General features: G+C 38.2%; 1 protein-coding gene across 1 annotated transcript in view; it reads right to left on the reverse strand.

Annotated features, from left to right (window-relative positions):
* Positions 1–20,902, reverse strand: part of LOC122802543 (glutamate carboxypeptidase 2-like) — a 1,225,297-nt gene that overhangs the window by 724,387 nt on the left and 480,008 nt on the right. Inside the window, exons 7-8 of the mRNA XM_044072203.1 lie at positions 13,499–13,592; positions 6,046–6,141 (exon numbers count right to left, since the gene is read on the reverse strand). Coding sequence (XP_043928138.1) covers positions 6,046–6,141; positions 13,499–13,592 — 190 coding nt within the window. The remainder of the gene's footprint in view (positions 1–6,045; positions 6,142–13,498; positions 13,593–20,902) is intronic.

Genomic DNA, 20,902 nt, shown 5'->3' on the forward strand with positions numbered 1-20,902 from the left:
AGTCCAACTGAGGTTAAAACAGACGCACTGCACAATTTAACACTTAACTCTTTCGTTCTGTATTCTTTTCATACAGAACTTCATCAGAACTTTAAATACAGTGGGGAAACATGACTTAAATGCACAATTTAAAAATCATGTGATACAAAAGTCACACTAAAACACTTTTTGTTCAAAATACTGATAAGAATTGGTAGTTGGAGTACTTTGCAAATCTAGGTTGAATGTCATGAAATGAAGATTGCCTTTTGTTACAGAAGAGGATGGGGTGTTTGGAAATGTATGTATTTACTGTACATCTCTTACTATTGTATTTATTTTGGATACTGAATGATGTTCAACTTCAGCTTCACCTTCCTTCATCCATTAAGATTAACATTTCTTAATAATGCAGCCAATTTCCTGCAGATTGATATATCAATAAATTAAGTAAAGGAGATAAGTCGTTGGGGAAAATGTGACCAGCATGGTGATAATTTTCTCCTCTTTAGTTAAACTTGTATAGAAAGCAATGGTTAGGATGACATTACTATCACATTTACAGTATAAAAGTGACCCAACAAGTCACATTAGTCAACATGAAGAAATTAAAATAGACTAGCATGAGCACAGTCACTGATATGTATTGATCATTAAATAACCTTCAGGCACAGCAACAGTATACAAATATATGACTACTAAGCATTTAATGATCTCTAAGCTTTAACCACGGGGTTTAATGTGACAAAAAAGTTAATGCTACCAAAATGAAACATAAGTCACCCATCCAGATACAAATATGATTGTTAATATCCCTTCTTTTTCTGGATTTGTTGACCACTAAAAAGCTCCTTATAAAGCTTTCAAAGTTCCCATAGATCCTATTGTGTTTCTATATGGATCTAGTTGAAAGTGTTTTTATAGAATGAACCACTGGTGGAGGAAACACCAGACTGAGGAAGACAAAATCAAAAGGAAATATCGCTAATTAATGAAATGACAGATTTCCTGCACAGCACCTTCCATGGTTATGAAAAAGCTTCTTCATATGATCAGATGAAGGTCATTAACTTTCCTCAAAAATAATCTTATCATGTATAAGAAGGCAGAAACATATCAACATCTGGTATTGGCAAATAAAGTAAGTGTAGTCGGCTGGTACCTCAACAACTGAACCTATGAAACTATAAATCTTAACATAGACTTGCTATTCTTACATAGAATGGCACTGGAGGTCTTTGATTACATGAGTCAAAATAATATGATTCAAACGGGTCTACTACGGTTGATTGAAAACTCACTTGACTGAAAATGAAATTACTAGGACCACTTCACTGAAAGCTCACTTCACTGAAAAATCACTTGACTGAAACTCATTTCGTTGAAAGTTAAAAATGGCCTTTTCCCCACCGTAGTGCGACCCTGGAGTTAGTAAAGTAAGGGGGGTTGTGGGGGAACGAAGGCCCCCACATATTTTGGTTATATATTCTCTTTTGGAAACAGTTATTTATTGCACTTGTAAGTATCACTGTGTATAGTTTAAAATGTTTATAATATGTGGGGGGCGTAGCCTCCACACACCCCCTTACGTTATATACTAACTTTAGGGTTGCACTAAAGTGGGGAAAAGGCCATTTATAACTTTCAGTGAAATGAGTTTCAAAGAAATGAGTTTTCAGTGAAGTGAGCTTTCAGTGAAGTGGTCCTAGTAATTTCATTTTCAGTCAAGTGAGTTTTCAATCAGCCATAGTAGACCCGATTCAAACACATTTTCATGTCTGAAAAAACATCTAAATGTATATATATATATATATATATATATAGCCATTCGCGGTGATGCAGCGGTAGCGTTGTTGCCTCACAGCAAGAGGTTCTCCTGTTCGATTCTCGACTGGAGTGCAGGGAGTGCCTTCTGTGTGGAGTCTGCATGTCCGGTGGGCATTTGAAAGATATGCGTAAATGGGCGTGCCTTCGTTGAAGGTTGAACTTTGAGCTGGTACCTCGGCGTTCGTGAAAATCTACTGCCAATCATTAGCAGACTGGAGTTCTGCTGTGGCGACCCCTAACCAGGAAAAGCTGAAAGACAACAACATATATATATATATATATATATATATATATATATATATATATATATATTCACCAAATTAAAAAAAAGGTCTATCATGCTATATATATATATATATATATATATATATATATATATATATATATATATATATATATATTTATATATATATATAAATATATCTAACTATATATATTACATATATTTTATATATATATATTATATATTATATATTATATATATATGTATATATATATATATATATATATATATATACATATATATATATATATATAGATATATGTATATATATATATATATATATATATATATATATATATATATATATATACACACACAGTTACAAGACACTGACAAAAGCAGCACTCCAGCAATAACTGAGATCACACAATATCTTTAAGTTAAGCATTATAGCATTATTTCATGACTATGTTACCCCACTCCCATGATGACCATACTAACTTATTTGAATATTACAGGTCTCCTTTGTCTGCAAGTCTGTTCTCCAACAAACTGATTAATTTTTCAGCACCACATATCTGCAGTAGATCACAAATTATGAGTTTTTTAAAGTGTGCATTCCTTCTACCAAAATGCATTCCAAACGCTGGTCTATTTTAAACACAGAAAATAATTTCAGCAAAAGCCATTTTGTAGCAATATCATAGTAGCATTCCACAGCAAACACTAAAGTATTCAAAAGTAGAGTAAATTAATTTCATGAAAACATGCTCTGTCCCAGTACAGATGGAAAAATACTGCTATAATGCACTTTTGGTGTGCGCACTGTATTTATATATAAAATTCCAAACCGTAATAAACTCAAGGGAGATGGAATTTCAAGTATTCCTTCTGTCCCAAAGTTTTGTTATCTCAAAGTTGTTAGATAAAAGAAGCAGGATGGGTTTTAGGCATCTATAAATGTATTCTTCTAGTGATGTACATAATATTTGGTACACTGAACTGTATAAACTCATAGGTTTTAGTCAAAAGGAATAGGATTGCATCACAAAATACCACTGCCATAATGCTGACAGCTCACATAGTAGAATTTAACTGTATGATAAAAAAATACATATTTTTTAAGTATGGGCAAGTTTTCCCAGCACCACCCATTTGGTATAATGTGCTCATACCCTTCTACTCTTTAGAAATGAACTCAGAGAATGTATAACCTTGGGGGTTAGAGGTAAAACTTTATTAACCCCAATATTCTATGATCTCCATAACAGTACGGACACAATGTTTGACTATGCTGTATTTTACTAAACACATGTGATTTGTAAATTGCTGTCAGAGTTGGTCAGATGTTATGCTCCAAACTGAATGTCTCCTAATCAAGACATTCGGATTTGATTTGATCTAAGCATAAGATGATGTTATAGTATTTGATAATTTCAGTTATACCTGTACATATTGTTGCATATTCACCTATAGCATTGTTAACCTCATTCATATAAGGGATAAGCTACCAGTAAGATATAATATCAGGTCCAATTTGTAATTTAATTACACACAGAGGCTTCCCTCAATTTTCTTTGTACATACTTTGCCTTACTTTTGTGCAGAAAAGTGGAACTGAACCATGACCTCCATTTACTGTACTCAAAAACATATTGGGTTAAAGATTGTTGACTTCAGTATATTTTGCCAAAGAAAAGAATGAACGCTACTAAAACAAGCGCAATCCAGCATTCCTAGCATTGTGGACAGTGGGCTTAGTCATAGGATATTATCCCACATGACTTTAACAGACAATATAAGCCCTACCAAATGACCTCATGCTACATACTTCAGGAGTGACCCAGCTCACTAAGAGCTGCAGCTGCTGATAATACAGACTGAAAGTCAAAAATTACTTATACCCTTCCGCTATTGAGAAGGTAAGTAGGCACCTTCTCCTAATAACCAAAAGTAAAGCAGAATCCAAGCCAAAAGTACTAGTAACAACCTACACCTTCTCCTAATACTACTGCATCCCTGTTTAAAAAAACAAAAAATACTGGATGAGGCCTTCATTTCACTCTATGATGCCTATAATATGTGTTCCCTAAGTAACATATTCAGCAAGAATGGTCTAACGTAGTTGTCATCTGACTATACTATATGTGTCCCCTAAAAGGAAAGCATATGCTTCTCGACTGTTCTGTCTTCTCAGACATAACAGATACATTTTTTCCATGGCAGTAGTAAATTTGGCAATTTTTAGTGACCAGTACTAAAGTTTCTGTTTAAAGAATCAGCTTACCTGAGATCACTATTACCTTTGTACCATTCAGATACAACAGACACTACTAACTGAGCAGGCTACAAGGCAATCTGTAACATGGCACTGGTGCACCTTCTAATCCTTTTCATAATTGTGCAGGGTAAGTTGTTGTGTCTTTCGGCTTTTCCCAGTTAGGGGTCGCCACAGCGGAACTGCGGTCCGCTAATGATTGATGGTAGATTTTTACATACCGAGTTGCCAGCTCTGACGCACAACCTTCAATGAAGGCACGCCCACTCACGCATGTCTCCACCCAGAAGACGCTTTAGCTGAGAATCGAACAGGACAACGTCTTACTGTGAGGTGACAACGCTACCGCAGCACCACCACCAAAATGAAAACAGAGACTACTCCTTGTCTCATGTGTGAATTTAGAACAGAGTACAATAATAAAACTAATGACTGAGTAACTGAAACTCCTCAGCAATCGGTCAGCAGTCATGAAATAATTCATCTTAAGAAGCAGGGGCAAGACACTGACAACTGGTGCAAACAGTACTTTGAGAGTCGATATAATGTTCTCTCCTTGGAAAAGTTTCTGGAAATGAATCACACGCTTTACAGGATTTAAAAAAGCATGTTGATCACTTAGGAAAATAAAATTTGTATATATCCCATCTAAGTAACAATTGTCTTTACTAACTCCTCTACTAACCAGATTATATAAACAAATGCTCATATGTTGCTGCTTTTCTAGTAGCTCATATTGTATTTGTTTTCTTTTACTTCCAACGCTAAGAACAGCCTTAGAGGATCACTAGTCGTGAGAAAGCAGGCAGTGACTGGTGACATCCCATATTCATCATATCCAATGTTACTTTCACCTTGGTTGCAGTCTACTACATAATAGGTTCATAGGTGTACACTAAGCTAACTGCCATAAGGAACCATTTTAAGCCTAGCCAGTAACTTAAGGTCAGCATCAAACCATGTCCATTGTGTCCGTGAGGTGAGGACCTTAACCATTATGCTTATAGTGAACCTTTCACTATATCTCTGCCAAAGCCTGAGCCAACAATAAAAAGTTAACTCAAATAAGCTATGGCATCTATGCCAACTTTTCAAATTTCCACACAGAGAACCACATGAAAGCAAGCAGGTTATGGCCTCTAGGGTTTACTGTACTGCCACTGAAAAAGTTGTGTTTTGCAGATTTACAGCTTATGATGGTACTATTACACCCGTTGTTTAACTGTTGTGGTGCAGGCAAATGGCAGGACAGCAAAGCCATGAAATCACTGATAAATAACAAGATCTTTCATGAACTATTCTATCTTCCCAGCAGCAAATGACTTAGATACAAAATGCTAGGAACGTGGTTTCTACACAGAATGCTTGTGAAATATTGCTGCTATTACGTGGTCATGGCTGTGGAAATTCATGAGCTGCTCCTGCGCTGAGCACAGTTCAACGTGTCTCTTCAGTCTGTCTAGTTCATACTATCTCATTCAATTTTTTTATTTATTTATGTTTTTGGTCACAATCACACTTTATGCTTTAATGCATGTGAATTAGCAGTATCAGGTCTCACACTTCCAACAAGGAGTCATTTAGCTGGACTGGAGTGAAAAGGTAGGACTCAGTATTTGACTTGATTTTGGGAGGTGACCACTTTATTGCATGCATATTATTGCCAACATTAAAGCATGGAGCATTTAATTTGATAAAAATATGTATTTGCCATAAAACTGCAATATTGTATACTTACTTTTCAGAGAAGTTACTGGAGAAGCCAGGACCAATGTTGTAGGAAATGTTTAAGCTTCCTTTCCAGTTTGGTGGCGAATTAACTCCTCCCATATTTCTATTAATGAGATAAATATGAAAACTGCATTATGATGATATAATCAATACTTTATGTAATTTAATTTATCAGGAGTTGACTATCAAATGAGCACTACGCTGAATGCATCACAAAGCATAAAACATTTAATAAGAACAAAAATATTTCAGGAGATTGCAGATATATTCATATAAGAAAACGTTTTGCTTGCCTTGTTTTCTGCATGATTTACTGCATTGCGTTTTGTCTTACCTGCTATTGCTGCACTTTTTGGAGTTGTTTTTAGTAATCTAAGAAAGTTTTGGTTGAACTCTAGTGGGAGTAGAAGGGGAACTTAGTCCTTTCTGTGCTTAGATTACCTAAGAGTGTGCTGTTTTGTGATTTGCCATCTGAAAGCTATTTGATTTCTTTTTTAATATGTCTACCTTTATAAAGTTGTCAAATGATGCAGTGGCAGTTAGCTGTGCACTGTATAAACTCAGTCTATTTGACTCTCACGTTTTCATTATTAAAGCAACCTCTGAAATTTCTTGAGCAGTCAAGTGCATGACCAGCCTCTGGTTTGCAAGCAGAAAAGCATTGCTCCAGAGTTTAGACTTAGACTATAGTTTTTACTGAGATAGCAACTAAGCAAATCAGTCGTAAACCCCTCAGGTACCGTTTCCCTTGTATCCCATGCAATAAACATGTAGAACCATATATTTGCATATATTTGCATTTTCATAATAAGTCTACAGCCAGCTTGGTGGAAAAGGGCACCCTGAGACAGTGTAGCAATTGGCTCCTGTTTAGTACAACCACGTAATTCTTAAGCAATCTGATAAAATGTGTAAAAGATGTACTGTTAAAATGTCATTGGGGCAAGGGTCTCACATACAGATACCAAGCAGGTTGCCAGTAATACAGCATCACACTTTACCTATCATACACATACAAGCCAAACACATAGAACCACATATGCTGAGGCTCTTAAAACCAATCAACCCAAAATTCAAATGCCACCCAGATGCAACAATAGCAATAAGCACCCTCAGCAATCTCACACTCAACTCAAGCACCACCCAATGCAAAACATGCACCTACAACTCACAGTATCTCAACATGAAAGCCCATAAATCAAACCTCCACACAACCCACCATCCTAGTCATAGGAGACTCCGTTGTGAGACACACTGATGCACCACTCACCAAGATAAATAAGGAGAAAGTCATGGTCAGTTGCCTATCTGGGGCCAGGATTTACCACATAACACATGCACTAGTCTCAAGAAACTGAGTTACAAGTACACATATGACACACTCATAGTACACATGGGAGAAAATAACCTGAAACTTACCTCCCTGGACTATATAAAGAGAAACATGATGGGAGTTCTCAGTATATGTGTCCAAGGCTGGTATGTACCTAACCTTGAGCAGCATTTTCCCTTCACCTAAAATGATACAACAATACAAACAAAATATGATTGAATTCAACAGTTGGATTAATTTCTGGTGTCATTCAAAAGGGGCACAATATATATATATATATATATATATATATATATATATATATATATATATATATATGTATATATATGTATATATATATATATATATATATATATATATATATATATATATATATTTATATGCCTGGCTAGACATGATAGGCAGTCCAAACTGTTGTGCAAGGGATTGTCTATGCCTAACTCTCCAAGACTTCTGTATATTGGCAAACACCTTATCTACCCCCATAATGCCTTTTTAGGTAAAGTCAGTCTTCAAAAACTTTAACATGATAAAAACAAAATTCAGGTAACATAAGGGTATTTCTGAGCAATGCTAGGAACCTTACAAAAAACAAAAAACTTCATCCCTATAGTCACTTCTGACCATAGAATGCATTGTTATATGCATCATCATGGAGACCTTGTTTAAGAGTATTGAAAGCTGCCAATCAGTGTAAGGTTTTAATGCCGACCACACATTTAGACCACTGCACTAGTTGAAGGCACTTAAGGAGGTGGGGGACTCTATATTCATAAAATAAAATTTCACACGTAGACTCATTAGATTGGATAATGATCTGTAATTTCTCCATGTCCATCTTACCATTAACAAAGCTTCATATCATATCATAGCTAACAAGAGCATCCCCTTTATGTCTCTCTTGGTCCATACCTCCACCCTGACTAGTTTGGAAGTTGTAAACATTCACTTAAACTCCATTCTCTTAGGGTACTTCAACTATCACACCAACATCTGGGATACTTATACATCCACAGACACGTTTGCCTAGAGATTTCTGAGCTTCATAAATGCAATCCCAATGGACCAGCTAGTCCACAACACTACTGGGGGGAGACAAAATCTTGGACATGTTTCTCACCAATATTGGACAGTTCTGTTCCCTACCAGTTGTAAAATTCTAGCTACTCAAGTTGGACCATAAATCAATCATATTCATCATAAGACTGAAACAAGAAGCAATGTACATTGATGTAATACAAGGATAAATGACAGCAATGCTATTCCAAAATCAGCTTAGGCAGCAGCCTACTGACTCTATTGGGGGATATAGTCCCAGATAAACAAAATACTTTGTACAGTGAAATCGGTGAAATATCCCAATACAGAAGATAAAGAAAAAGAAGAAGAAAACTAACACTTGTATTACATCATAAAATATGCCAATATACCTTGCAGCAAATATATCTAGGAAATTATAATATGTCTTAATATGATACAGACATTTAATTATTTATTTTACCTCATGTACTGCACTTTATTTTGTACTGTAAATACTGTATTTTCTACATTGAGTTCAAACGTAATGCTGTAAACTTGTTTGCGTAAATGACAGTGGAAGTGTATACTGCAGACACAAACAAAAGCTTGTTTTCCCTTTTCATAGGTACTAACATGAACTACAGAATGAATTGGCCCCCACCTAAGTACCAAGTTCAATCATAGCCTCACCTCAGGCTTTGTGCCCACTGAATGGCGCACAGCAATGATTATCCCACTCCACAAAGGGGGAGCCACCACGGACCCTGGGAACTACCACCTCATCAGCCTGACGAGCCTGGTCTGCAAGGCTATGGAATGTATCATCATGGAACTTATAAACAATGACATTGGTAATCTCCAAACACAGGACCCTACCCATTCCAGATTTGTAAAAGGCAGATCATGTCTCCTAAACCTGATAGACTTCTTTGAAGTGGTCACCAAAGTTGTAGAGGAGGGTAAGGTGGTTCACACAGCCTATCTAGATCTTGCCAAGGCTTTCGACACCATCCTTCCCACTCTGGGATTATAGATAAACTCACTAAACTAGGTATAAATCCCTATATCACAAGATGGGTTGCCAACTGGCTCACTGACAGAACCCACACTGTGAAAGTAGCAGACTCTAAATCCAACTTCAGACCAGTGACAAGTGGAGTACCACAGGGTTCAGTCCTGGGTCCTCTCCTGTTTGGTATCTACTTCTCTGAAGTACAGACTAACACAGAAGGTCTTTGGCTAACAAAGTTAGCAGATGACTGCAAACTAGGAGCCATTATCATAACTCCTAATGATGTGGACATCCTACAGAAGGGCCTCATTGAGACAGATGCCTGGTGTCAAAGCCATGGCCTCAAGCTCAATGCCAAAAAGTGCATTGTCATCCCTTTTAGTAAAAACTCTGTACCCATGAACTACCACATAGGCGATAATCTACTTAACACTGAAAGTGTGATAAGAGACCTTGGGACACAGGTGGACAGTAGTCTCTCCTTTGATAATCACATCGTCACAGTAGTCAGGAAATCCTTCTGTGTAGCACACCTTATCACAAAAAGGTTTCTCATCCAGGAAAAAAAAGGTCATTGTTCCCCTCTACTCATCACTCATTAGACTCATTACAGAGTACAACACCCCTTTTGGTATGTACCTCACAAGACATCTACATCAACTGGAAAGGTCGCAGAAATACCTCACAAAGAGGATTACCGGCCTCAAACATATGCCCTACGCAGACCGTCTAAAAAAACTCCAGCTTTACTCTGTCATATATCGCCTACTCAGAGGCGATCTCTGCCTACCATATAAAGCTATGTCAAACCCAGAGCTGTTGGACATGCTCCACTTAAAGAAATCCCAATCCCTCTGAGCTACACGCACTAGGGACCTAAACCTTGTCACCACAATAAACAGAACATGCTGGAGGGATAGATTCCTGTCCCAGAGACTTCCCAGACTCTGGAACAAACTACCTATCTATATCAAACAAAACTCCTCATTAACACTCTTCAAGAAAAATCTTGATGATTGAAGGGAGATAGGAAATTCACCCCAGGGATCACTTCTGTGGCTCTGCTTGACAGGGGCACAGGAAAATAATTTTCTTGGGTGGCAAAAGAAAGGGTACCATTTGGCTAGGCTTATATAGGCCCTAGGACCAATAGCCTAGTACCTACCTATGAAACTATGAACCTATGAAGGTAAGAAATGGCAGTTACTTGGACAGTGGAGTTTTTTTTATGTATGTAAGTATGGTACATTTGCATTTCTAACAAATTAATGGAAAATACGATGTTACACACTGTAAAGCACTTTATTTTATACTAAGTTAATATTTTCAAGCATACACCTTCCTTTTCAGTTAGTTTCAGGAATTAATAAATAAATTTACATGCTTTCTAAGCATTTTATGTGTTGGAACTTGAAATGTTAAGTCTTGCTCTTTGTGTAAGATAGAGTTCTCTTCCTTGTTTTGTACGTTTGGTAATATAATTCCTGTGTATAACTTTTAAATGATTTTAAAATAATTTTGATTGCATCCAAAGAATAACATGCATGTTCAAAAATGTTAACTGTGTAAAATAAAGTGCTTTGCAGTAGGATATGTGGCATTTTTATTTACTGAGTATTGATATTGTGTTTGGGAAGAGAAGGAGTCACACTTTGGGTTATGGACATATGCATTTATAGTTGTTAACTAGATAGCCTGTTTTGACAGAAGCCCAGTGATAAAAGATCAATAGAATCATATGATATCCAGTTTAGGGTATCATGTAATATATAATACTAAAAGATACAACAACAACAATCTATAACAGTTTATAAGACCTTATAGAAAGCAGAGTGGCAAACACAATAATGAGCAGGCGATCAGTGTCAAATACTTGAAAAAGAAATGACAAACACTTCATGCTAGACATTTATCTATGTTTCTGAGTACCTGTTTGCCAGTCGCATCACATTTTGATGCCATTTATACAATTTGGTTTGTATGGAAAGCACATAATTGTATTACAGGGAATAAAAGTATGTATACAATAATTTGAAATCATACATGTTCACAGTAAGAAAGTAATGTACTAACAATGAAATAAAAGAGAAAATGGACATTAATATGTTATCACAAAATGACATTGTATTCGATTGTTGTTTTAAAACTGTATTGTACAGCAGCATATAATACACCTTCCATTCTTTGATACATTCATACTGTTATCTTCTATGACTCTCCATTGTTTTATAACTCTTAATAAGTGTATTCATTAATTGTAAATTGTATGTTTGTACTGGACCTTTTATCTGTGAGCCTCCACTGAAAAGTGTCTTTCTAGGCCTAGCTGGTCTAATCTGGTAAACAAATACCAATAAATATAAATATTGTTAATTTAGGCAGCTATATGATATGATAAATAAAATGCTAAAAATGTTGACTACTATTTGCATAAACAGTTTGGGTCAAAAATGTGAATCCTGACAAAGTTATGAAGATATAGCATACTCATGACATCATGTTTTTCACAATGCATTTTCAATATACTCTTCTTATGTGTAGCCACTCTGTTGATGAAACAGTAAAAAGTAAAAAAAAAAAAAAAAAAAAGTTTAACACAGAAGGTGATAGCATATAAATTCTATTTTCAGACAGAATTAAAAGGTCAATTTTTATGATTAAAAATCAAATTTCTTAATGTAGGATTAAATAAGAAGTCACATATCTTTTTATTTATTGCTGACAAAATCTTAAATTGCCAGAGATATTCATAACATTTCAATTTTCACTCCTTCGTTCTTTCATTATCTTATATCCACATATTTTGCTCAGAGTTATAGAGGGATCAGGGCTAATACCAGTATTCAGCCTGGACCAGTATGGAATAACCATAGTGAAAGAGCCCATTGGTGAGATTGTAACACATGGTTGTCCTGTCTGGAATCCAAGCTACAACAGCCCTTACCGCAACCATGTGCTCTTCCCATGGAAATGGTGGTGGCAGCAGGATAACACACTAGAATGATTCAGAGCCTCTCTCTGCTGGGTTTAATTTTCTCATGGTAAAGAAGAAATGTATGCAGTCTTTAGATGGAGTGCACTCATTTATCCCATAGGAATGATCACAGCTCATATCATGACTATAGGTAGGTATCATGGAGTTGTGTGTGTGTGTGTGTGTGTGTGTGTGTGTGTGTGTGTGTGTGTGTGTGTGTGTGTGTGTGTGTGTGCTAGGACTTGCCAGTGCATCTGTGATACATGGGTTGGCAGGAAGAACACTAGTGTGGTCACTTCTGGCAGCACAGTGATTAATTTAGATTCATGGTATTTAGCTGTTAATTAGCACTGGCTGTGAGTCTGAACATCACTGAAGGACTTATAATCTGCAAACAAGGGGTCACAAAGCTTTAACATCAGGAATCAGGTACTGACCAGGATGAACGAACAGTAAAGCCACCTCATTGAAGTAACACTATGCCTTATATGCTTAAATACACCAATCTTTAAGTGTATTATTAAACCTATTGCCCCTTTTGGCAAGCTGAAGCAATCACAGATTTTACATATTTGTTTTACAAGATTTTTAAAAAAATAGTGGAGAGTTATTTTTGCCAGTCAGGTCTTGCTTCAAATATATTTTATCCTTTACAAATTAAACATGTAAACTCTGACAGGTTGAGTAACCCGCTAAGACCTCTAACTATATTGGCATGACATGCCATGTGTTAATAAGGTAACTTTAATAAGGCTGAGGACTGTGGGGGGATGGGATTTATGTACTGCTGCTGTTCTAGAATTGCTGCAGTCCTAGTAGTAGCTGTCACATAGCTTTAACCGATTATAATTCCTGACTCCTGCCTTAAAAGTTCCAAATTGAAGATAATAATTGTATACTTTTATGTGCAAATGGTCTTCCTACATTTTGTTTGAAATACACTCAAGTCTTTCTGGGATGTGTTTTTCTTTCAATATAGTCCCATTAACCCATACCTGCTAAGCTGGATTCTGCCAATAGCATATTCAGGCTAAATATTTTTATAAAGTACAGGATCATTGTTCCCCCAGTGAAGTACTACTTTAATCTTATTCTACGAGTAATAATAACATGAAGTGTACCGTAGAAGTTGCTCTGCATCTTGGTATCCAATGGGATGAACTGGAATCTTTGGTAGGCCAACACCTTCATCCTCCTTGTACCTGAAGGCATGTTCTGTAAAAAAATCAATAATTTATCATCAGACGTCTGAGAAATCGGCTATGTATGTGTCAGTACCATCTGAGCCTGCAGTTTCTTTCAATCGTAATCATAACTGGAGAAGCAAGACATGATGTTAAGGATGGTTAAAGACAAGACTTTAGTATTTCAAGCAGTTGACAAAAACACAACAGTTCACTTTTGGGAAGTAGCAACTTTTTAATATTAAACAGTTTTTGCATTCAATATATGCCCACAATGGGCCAGATTCATAAACATATGTCAAAGTTTATTGCCTTGGAGGGTCAGGATGGTTGTTAGAGAGACACTGAACTAATACTGAACATTTAATGCAGATGGATAGATGTCAAAACAATGAATTAACATTCAGGATGCTATATATAGAAATATGCATCAACAAAACAAGCGCAAAGATGTGAAATATAAAACAACGCACAATGCCCAGATACGTGCTATATTATGCACTAATAGTGAAATGTGCAGTACTAATGCAAAATGAAATGGAGGCTCACAAGTATATACTAGGCTAATGACCACCAGAGCCTTTATAAGCCTAGCCACACAACTCAACCCAGTCATGTCCCTATGTACCATGGGCAGTAGGTAGGAGAGGTTATGTTACTTTTGAAGTTTCTAAAGGTTATGTGGGGAGGGGATATGTTAGTCTGGGCATAGTTATTGTCTGCATCTGTCTTTCAGAAAAATAGGAATGGGGCCTCAGTTTAATATCTCATCAGAAGGACGATACACACAGGAGTAAAGCCCTCCCCTATGGTGCACCTTAGTGTCACCAATCCATCCACCTGGTGAGGGAATAGAATCCACAGACTTCTGCACCAAAGGTGAATGTGTTATCTATTGTGAAACTGACATTTATTATAATCAGAAAGTGACCAAGGCTGAAAATTAAACTCTGTATCTTGTCTCTGTGAGCTAAACATCTTAACCATTGTGCCAACACCCAACACATGAAATGTAGAGCAATGAACATCATAGAACAACACTGTGATATCTGTTTTCTGTACAAAGGTGCCAGAAAGACACAGAGCTACACAAAACAGTGCCAAGAGTAAATACAGAATGATCAAGACAGACTGCATTTGCATGGCACAAAATGCGTCTATTCACAACTGCAGCACCCAAAGGAAATGTCTTACATATCATATGATTCAAAATGCAATTCAGCATCATGGGTAGGATTTGTAGGAATAAAACTACAAAAGTGGAAGGAAGGCTTGGAAATGACTCTTTGGAGAATTCTGTGAATGCACTGGGGATGGTACAACCATGACAGTTTGTTATGTATGCCTGGTGCATAAAACATCAAAGTCTTCCTTTCATAATGTAGTCTCAAAGACACTGAACAAAAAAAAAAAAAAATATATATATATATATATATATATATATATATATATATATATATATGCGTATGTATGTATATATACATATATGTGTATATATATATATATATATATATATATATATATATATATATATATATATATATATATATATATATATATATAGATATATATGTAGTGTGGGTACAGCCACATGCTGAGGACTTCATCCAGATGTAACTGCATGAATCATAATACAGAAATAAATGTCTAAGACAGACATAGGTATGTGCATCCCTTCATGAGCATGATGGCACAAACACAGTGCAAGCAGTGTCATGCCAGCTGTGCTCAAGACACAATACTGCTTGGAGTAATTGATCAAAATATTGGTATGCACAAGGGACTCAAGAAACAATGTGGTTATGAGTGTGCACAAAACTCTGCCCAACAGAACTGCATGCCAAAGACAGAGGACTATGCTATACATTTGTACAGCAGTTGGCTTATTCAAAATTGACATAATGTTAAAAGAGTTATTGAATGACTGCAGTGTCTACCTCAAATTGGTCTACATGTGCCATGGCCTCACACTACAGAGGGCATGACATCACAAGAAGGTTAGAGCCCATATTTGTAGCCTACAAGCACCAATGAATATGTATATGTAGCCATGTTATCATGTATAGATTTACAGGTGGTACAGAATTGCTAATAATCCTGAGCTACGTGAAACATGGAGAGCAAATATGACTTTGTAGTTACTTTCGGTTCAGCATATATTGCTGGGTATACAAGCCAGGAGGTTGACTACCGTATAATGGGAAGTAAGACTTGGTAATGATAAAAGCAGTCTGGTTAAATGTATATAATGCACTTCATTGTGATGTCCATGGCCTGATGGGAAGCAGAGGGGGTCTATATCACTTTGTCGAAATCTTAATTCCATGAACACCTATTCATTGGACCCTAATTATTGAGCAGCCTTTCAATGAACATTTACAACATCAAAACGTTTTCCTAGGAAATGAAACTACTTGGCCACCAATACAATCTTAACAAGCAACACATTATTTTTAACTCACTGAGGTGGGGGCTTTGCCACCCCCCCCCCCAAATTATATATACCAACTCCAAGATTGCATTACATTGGGGAAAAGGGCAAATTTGTAATGACAGCCAACTAACTCCCTTCCCTAGGAAAAAGTTTTGATAATGTAAATGTTTTATGAAAGAGTGTTCAACAATTAGGGTTCGATGAATAGGCGTTTGCAGAATTAAGCTTTTGATGAAGTGATAGAAACCCAGGAGAGGTGTAATAAACATATCATACAGAATGCAATCCTGGTGTATACAACACTATAAATTATACCAGGGATGGGGACTGTTATATTGTGTACAAGGGGAGTTTGAAGGGATGGTGTACAGTAATGAGAAAGCAGTGAGAGACTGGAACTATGTGTGTAAGCCTATCTTTGGGCATCCTGCCAGTTTTGCTTCTGTTACAGTAAAACAATAATTTGTGTGCACTGAGGGAATCATATATGTGGGACTTATATAATAACATTTGCTATAAATGAAAGACAAGTCTGTAGTTTTGCCTTAGGATTTGTGTTTTGATCACGTAAGTGTGTGTAAAGTGCTATATTAGACATTTGGCATATGTATATCAACATAGTTATACTAAACACGGAAATATTCCACACCTTTTTACATACTTAATTGGTCAAGAAGTGAGGATATGTATATAGCCTAAGCAACTGGGCTTAGATTGATTTGGGGTAATGCTCAACAGGAATTAAAAGAAGGTGGTAGATGACAAGTGGAAAGCTTAAGGTAATATAAAATGCTGACGTATTTATGTTGAGTCTGCACAGCTATAGCTCTCCTGTATTCCAGGATGCAAGATGTTATTCAGTCATTAACTGTGACCTTCTTTAAGCTGGTAAATGGATGACAATCACTAGATTGTAGGAACCATGATAGTGCTGAAGGTTTCATCCGACTCTTACACGACTGCTAGATTCTCATTGTATAGCTTCTAACTAGAGCCTTTGGGCTAGACAGTGAAGGCTGATACATACTAGAAGATGTTAGGAATCTGGAGATCTTTTCTGTTGACACCTAAACATTGTGCAGACAGGTAACAGTTACATAAATAAAAAATATTTTCCCTCCTGTAACTTTCCTAGATTTGACATCTAATAACAGTTAACAATTTACTAAACGAGTTGTGTGTAGTTATCACTATCCATCAGTGCAGCAGCAGTTTCCACTATTTAGAATTTTTAATAACAGACCTGAATGGGCCCCTATCATAGGTTCATAGGTTCATAGGTTCATAGGTTCATACTAGGCTATCTGCCCGAGGGCATTTATAAGCCTAGCCCATCGTTTTGTGGCTTACGCCACCCCTTTAGTATGGGGAACTATACCCATTATTTTGCTGTGCCTCTGTCGAGCAGTGACACTGAGGTAATTCCTGGGGTATATCTGCGATCTCCCATCCATTGGTCAAGATTTCTCTTGAACAAGGCCAGCGAGGTGCTCTGCCTCACATGTACCGGGATTTTGTTCCACAGCATAGGGAGTCTTTGGGTGATGAATCTATCCCTCCAGCACGTCCTATTAATAGCCGTGTCGAGGTTTAAGTCTCCGCCCTTGTGGCTCTGATGGATCTAGATTTTTGAGGTGAAGCATATTCATCAAATCTGGGTTTGACATGGCCTTGTATGTTAGGCAAAGGTCACCTCTGAGCAAGCGGTGCGACTGAATAGAGCTGGAGTTCTTTCAGTCGGGCAGCATAGGACAGATTTTTGAGACCCTTTATCCTTTTGGTGAGGAACTTTTGTGTCCTCTCCAGCTGCTGCAAGTGTCGGGTCAGATACATTCGAATGGGGCATTGTACTCAATCATTGGTCTGATGAGTGATGAGTAAAGGGAGACTATGACCTCCTTGATCTAGATGAGAATCCCTTCATGATAAGGTGGGCAATGTAGAAGGACTTCCTAACTACTTTAGCTACATGGGTGTCGAATGACAGACTACTATCAACCTGGGTCCCCAGGTCCCTGATAACTTCTTCTGTGCTCAGTGGATTGCCACCTATTTGGTAGCTAGGGGTAACCTTGTTTTTCCCGAAGGGTATGACTATGCATTTTTGGCATTTAACTTTAGGCCGTGGCTCTGGCACCAGTTATCCGCTTCTGTGAGACCCTTCTGAAGGATATCTGTGTCAGATGTGTTTTCTACTATGGCCAGTTTGCAGTCATCTGCAAACTTTGTCAGCCATAACCCTCCTGTGTTTGCTTGTACTGGAAAAGTAGATGCCAAACAAGAGTGGGCCCAGGACTGAGCCCTGTGGGACACCACTTGTGACAGGCTTTGAGTCTGACATGGCGCCAGCAACTCTGACCCTGTGGGTTCTGTCACTCAGCCAGTTTGCAACCCATCTTGTGATGTATGGGTTAACATTTAAGCTGATGAGTTTTTCAATGATACTCGAGTGGGGTATTGTATCGAAGGCCTTAGCCAGATCGAGGTAGGCTGTATGGACTGCCTTTCCCTCATCAATGGCTTTGGTGACTGTTTCGAAAAAGTCAACCAAGTTTAAAAGGCATGATCTGCCTTTGACAAAGCCAAACTGGGTTGGATCCAAAGTCTGCAAATTCCCTATGTCTTTATTTATGAGGTCCATTATGATCCTCTCCATGGCTTTGCAGATAAGGCTTGTCAAGCTAATGGGCCGGTAATTTCCAGGGTCTGTGGAGGCACCGCCTTTGTGAAGTGGGACCACAGTTGCAGTGCGCCACTCCCTGGGTACGTATCCAGAGGTAAGACTTTGATTAAACAGCTGTCGTAGCTGTGGGTTTAATTCCTCATTGAGTTCGTGGAGCACACAGCCGGGGACACCATCGGGTCCCATGGATGCTGTGTTTTTTGCTTTGGAGAGAGCAGTTCTCACTTGGGCGTTGGAGATGTTTGGGGGGCTGCACTCATTTGGTATAGATATCTCTCCTTTTCGGGAGGGGAGAAGTTTGCACTGAACCTGTCAGCCAGTATGTTGGCAATGTCTGTAGGATCAGTAATCTTCACATCATTTTGAACTAGTTCTGAGCATATCTGGGAGTTTCCTCCTAGGTTTCTAACATAGCTAAAGAAGGCCTTATGATTGTCTTTTGAGTCTTTAGCTATTTTTCTCTCGAAATTTGCTTTGGATGATTTTATGAGAGCTCTTAGTTTTTACTTATAGTGATCAAGGGTGTCTTACCTTTTAAGGATTTTGCTTTATCTTGTAGTAGCTTCCTCCTTTTGTTGTAGAGTTTGTTTATGGCTGGGGTCCACCAGACTGGACGCTTGCCTTTGGTACAAAGAGTCTTTGTTTTGCTTGGGATTGCCTTATCCATGCAGTCCTGCAGGTGCTGGTAGAAGGCGTTTGTAAGTGATTCAGCGGCTTGAGTATTGTTTTCCATGCCTCGGGGCCTGAAAGGAGACCACACTAGTCTTTAGAAGTGTGAAGTCGGCTTTTGAGTAGTTCTTTACTGTGGTCTTTTTTATTTCAGGTGGGGGTGGGATGAGGACCTCCAGCGAGATTAGTTTGTGATCTGATCTCACCAGTGAGGGGTATACTTCCGGTGTTGAACATTGTGCTCCCATGTTCGTGATGATGAGATCAAGTATGTTATCTCCTCTTGTGGGATGGTGACTAGTTGTTCCATGGCATTTGAGTTTATGAATTCCAGGAACTTTTGGGCTAAGGTGTTTGGGCTTGAGTAGTGTTCCCAGTCTATATTAGGGTAATTGAAGTCACCTAGTATGATGGTGTTTGGTGATACATTTATCCCTCTAGTGTTTTCAGGAAGGCCATGTGAGTTTCCTGAGTTTGTGAGGGTGGCCTGTAACATGCTACAATTTGCAGAGCAGTCTTGCCTGTGGTTAATTGCACCTGGATGGTCTCCGATGCATCGTGCGTTGCCACCAGTCTTGAGGTGTGGGTGTCCTTGATGAATATGGATGCCCCCCCTCCTTTCTTGGTATTGTCCGGATTTTGGGGCCGGAACGCATGATATGAGGTAAAACCTGATAGCGCTGGGGTGCTCTCAGGAGCCTTGAACCAGGTTTCTGTCACAGCACAGACATCGATGTTCTCCATACTGAGAAGGGCCTCGAGTGCGTGCATTTTGAGATTTAGACTTCTGGTATTGAGCAGCATTACCCTTAGTTTTTTTCCTTTTTTGTGTTCTAGGGTGGTAGGTTTAGAATTTGAGCCTTGCCTAAAAAGGCACTATGGGGTGGCAAGAGCCTTTGCCAATATCCTGAATCCCAGGGTGACAGGTGCAAGCCGTCCCTTGCGAAGCAGCGTGGCTTGTCCAGCATGTCATCCCAGGCAGACAGATACTGGATCCCCTTTGAATGACACCAGTGTTTAAGCCAATTGTTAAAGCTGATCATCTTATCTCTGTATTGTGGCATCATTCTTGGTGAAGGTAGGATACTGCTCAAGGTCAGGGTCATACCTGCCTGGGCTACATAATCAGAGAGCTCCTCAATGTCTCTTTTCATGTAGTCCAAGGAGGTACGTCTCAGGTCGCTTACACCAGCGTGGACAATGACTGAGTCATATTTGTACCTGCTGTTGAGAGACCTGAGTGCTTGCGTTATGTGGCGGATTCTAGCGCCCGACAGGCAGCTTACTGTGACCTTCTCCTTACTCAGTCTGGTGAGCGGGACATCAGTGTGTCTGACTATGGAGTCACCAATGACTAGTGTGTCTGGCATTGTGTTTGGCCTTAAGGGCTGTGACTGTTTGACACTCTGACTGTGAGGTCTATGTGTTGCGGGTGTTGTGTTCTGAGGTGGTGGTTGTTTGGGTGTCTGCTTTGGTGGCCTCTGCTGTTTTGGTAGATTTTTGATCAGAGCCTCCGAGTATGTCTTTGTGTGTTTATGTGTATGATTTGAGGTTG

The sequence above is a fragment of the Protopterus annectens genome, chromosome 5.part0, assembly GCF_019279795.1.
Source record: "Protopterus annectens isolate FY-2018-M chromosome 5.part0, PAN1.0, whole genome shotgun sequence".
NCBI classification, from domain to species: domain Eukaryota; kingdom Metazoa; phylum Chordata; order Ceratodontiformes; family Protopteridae; genus Protopterus; species Protopterus annectens.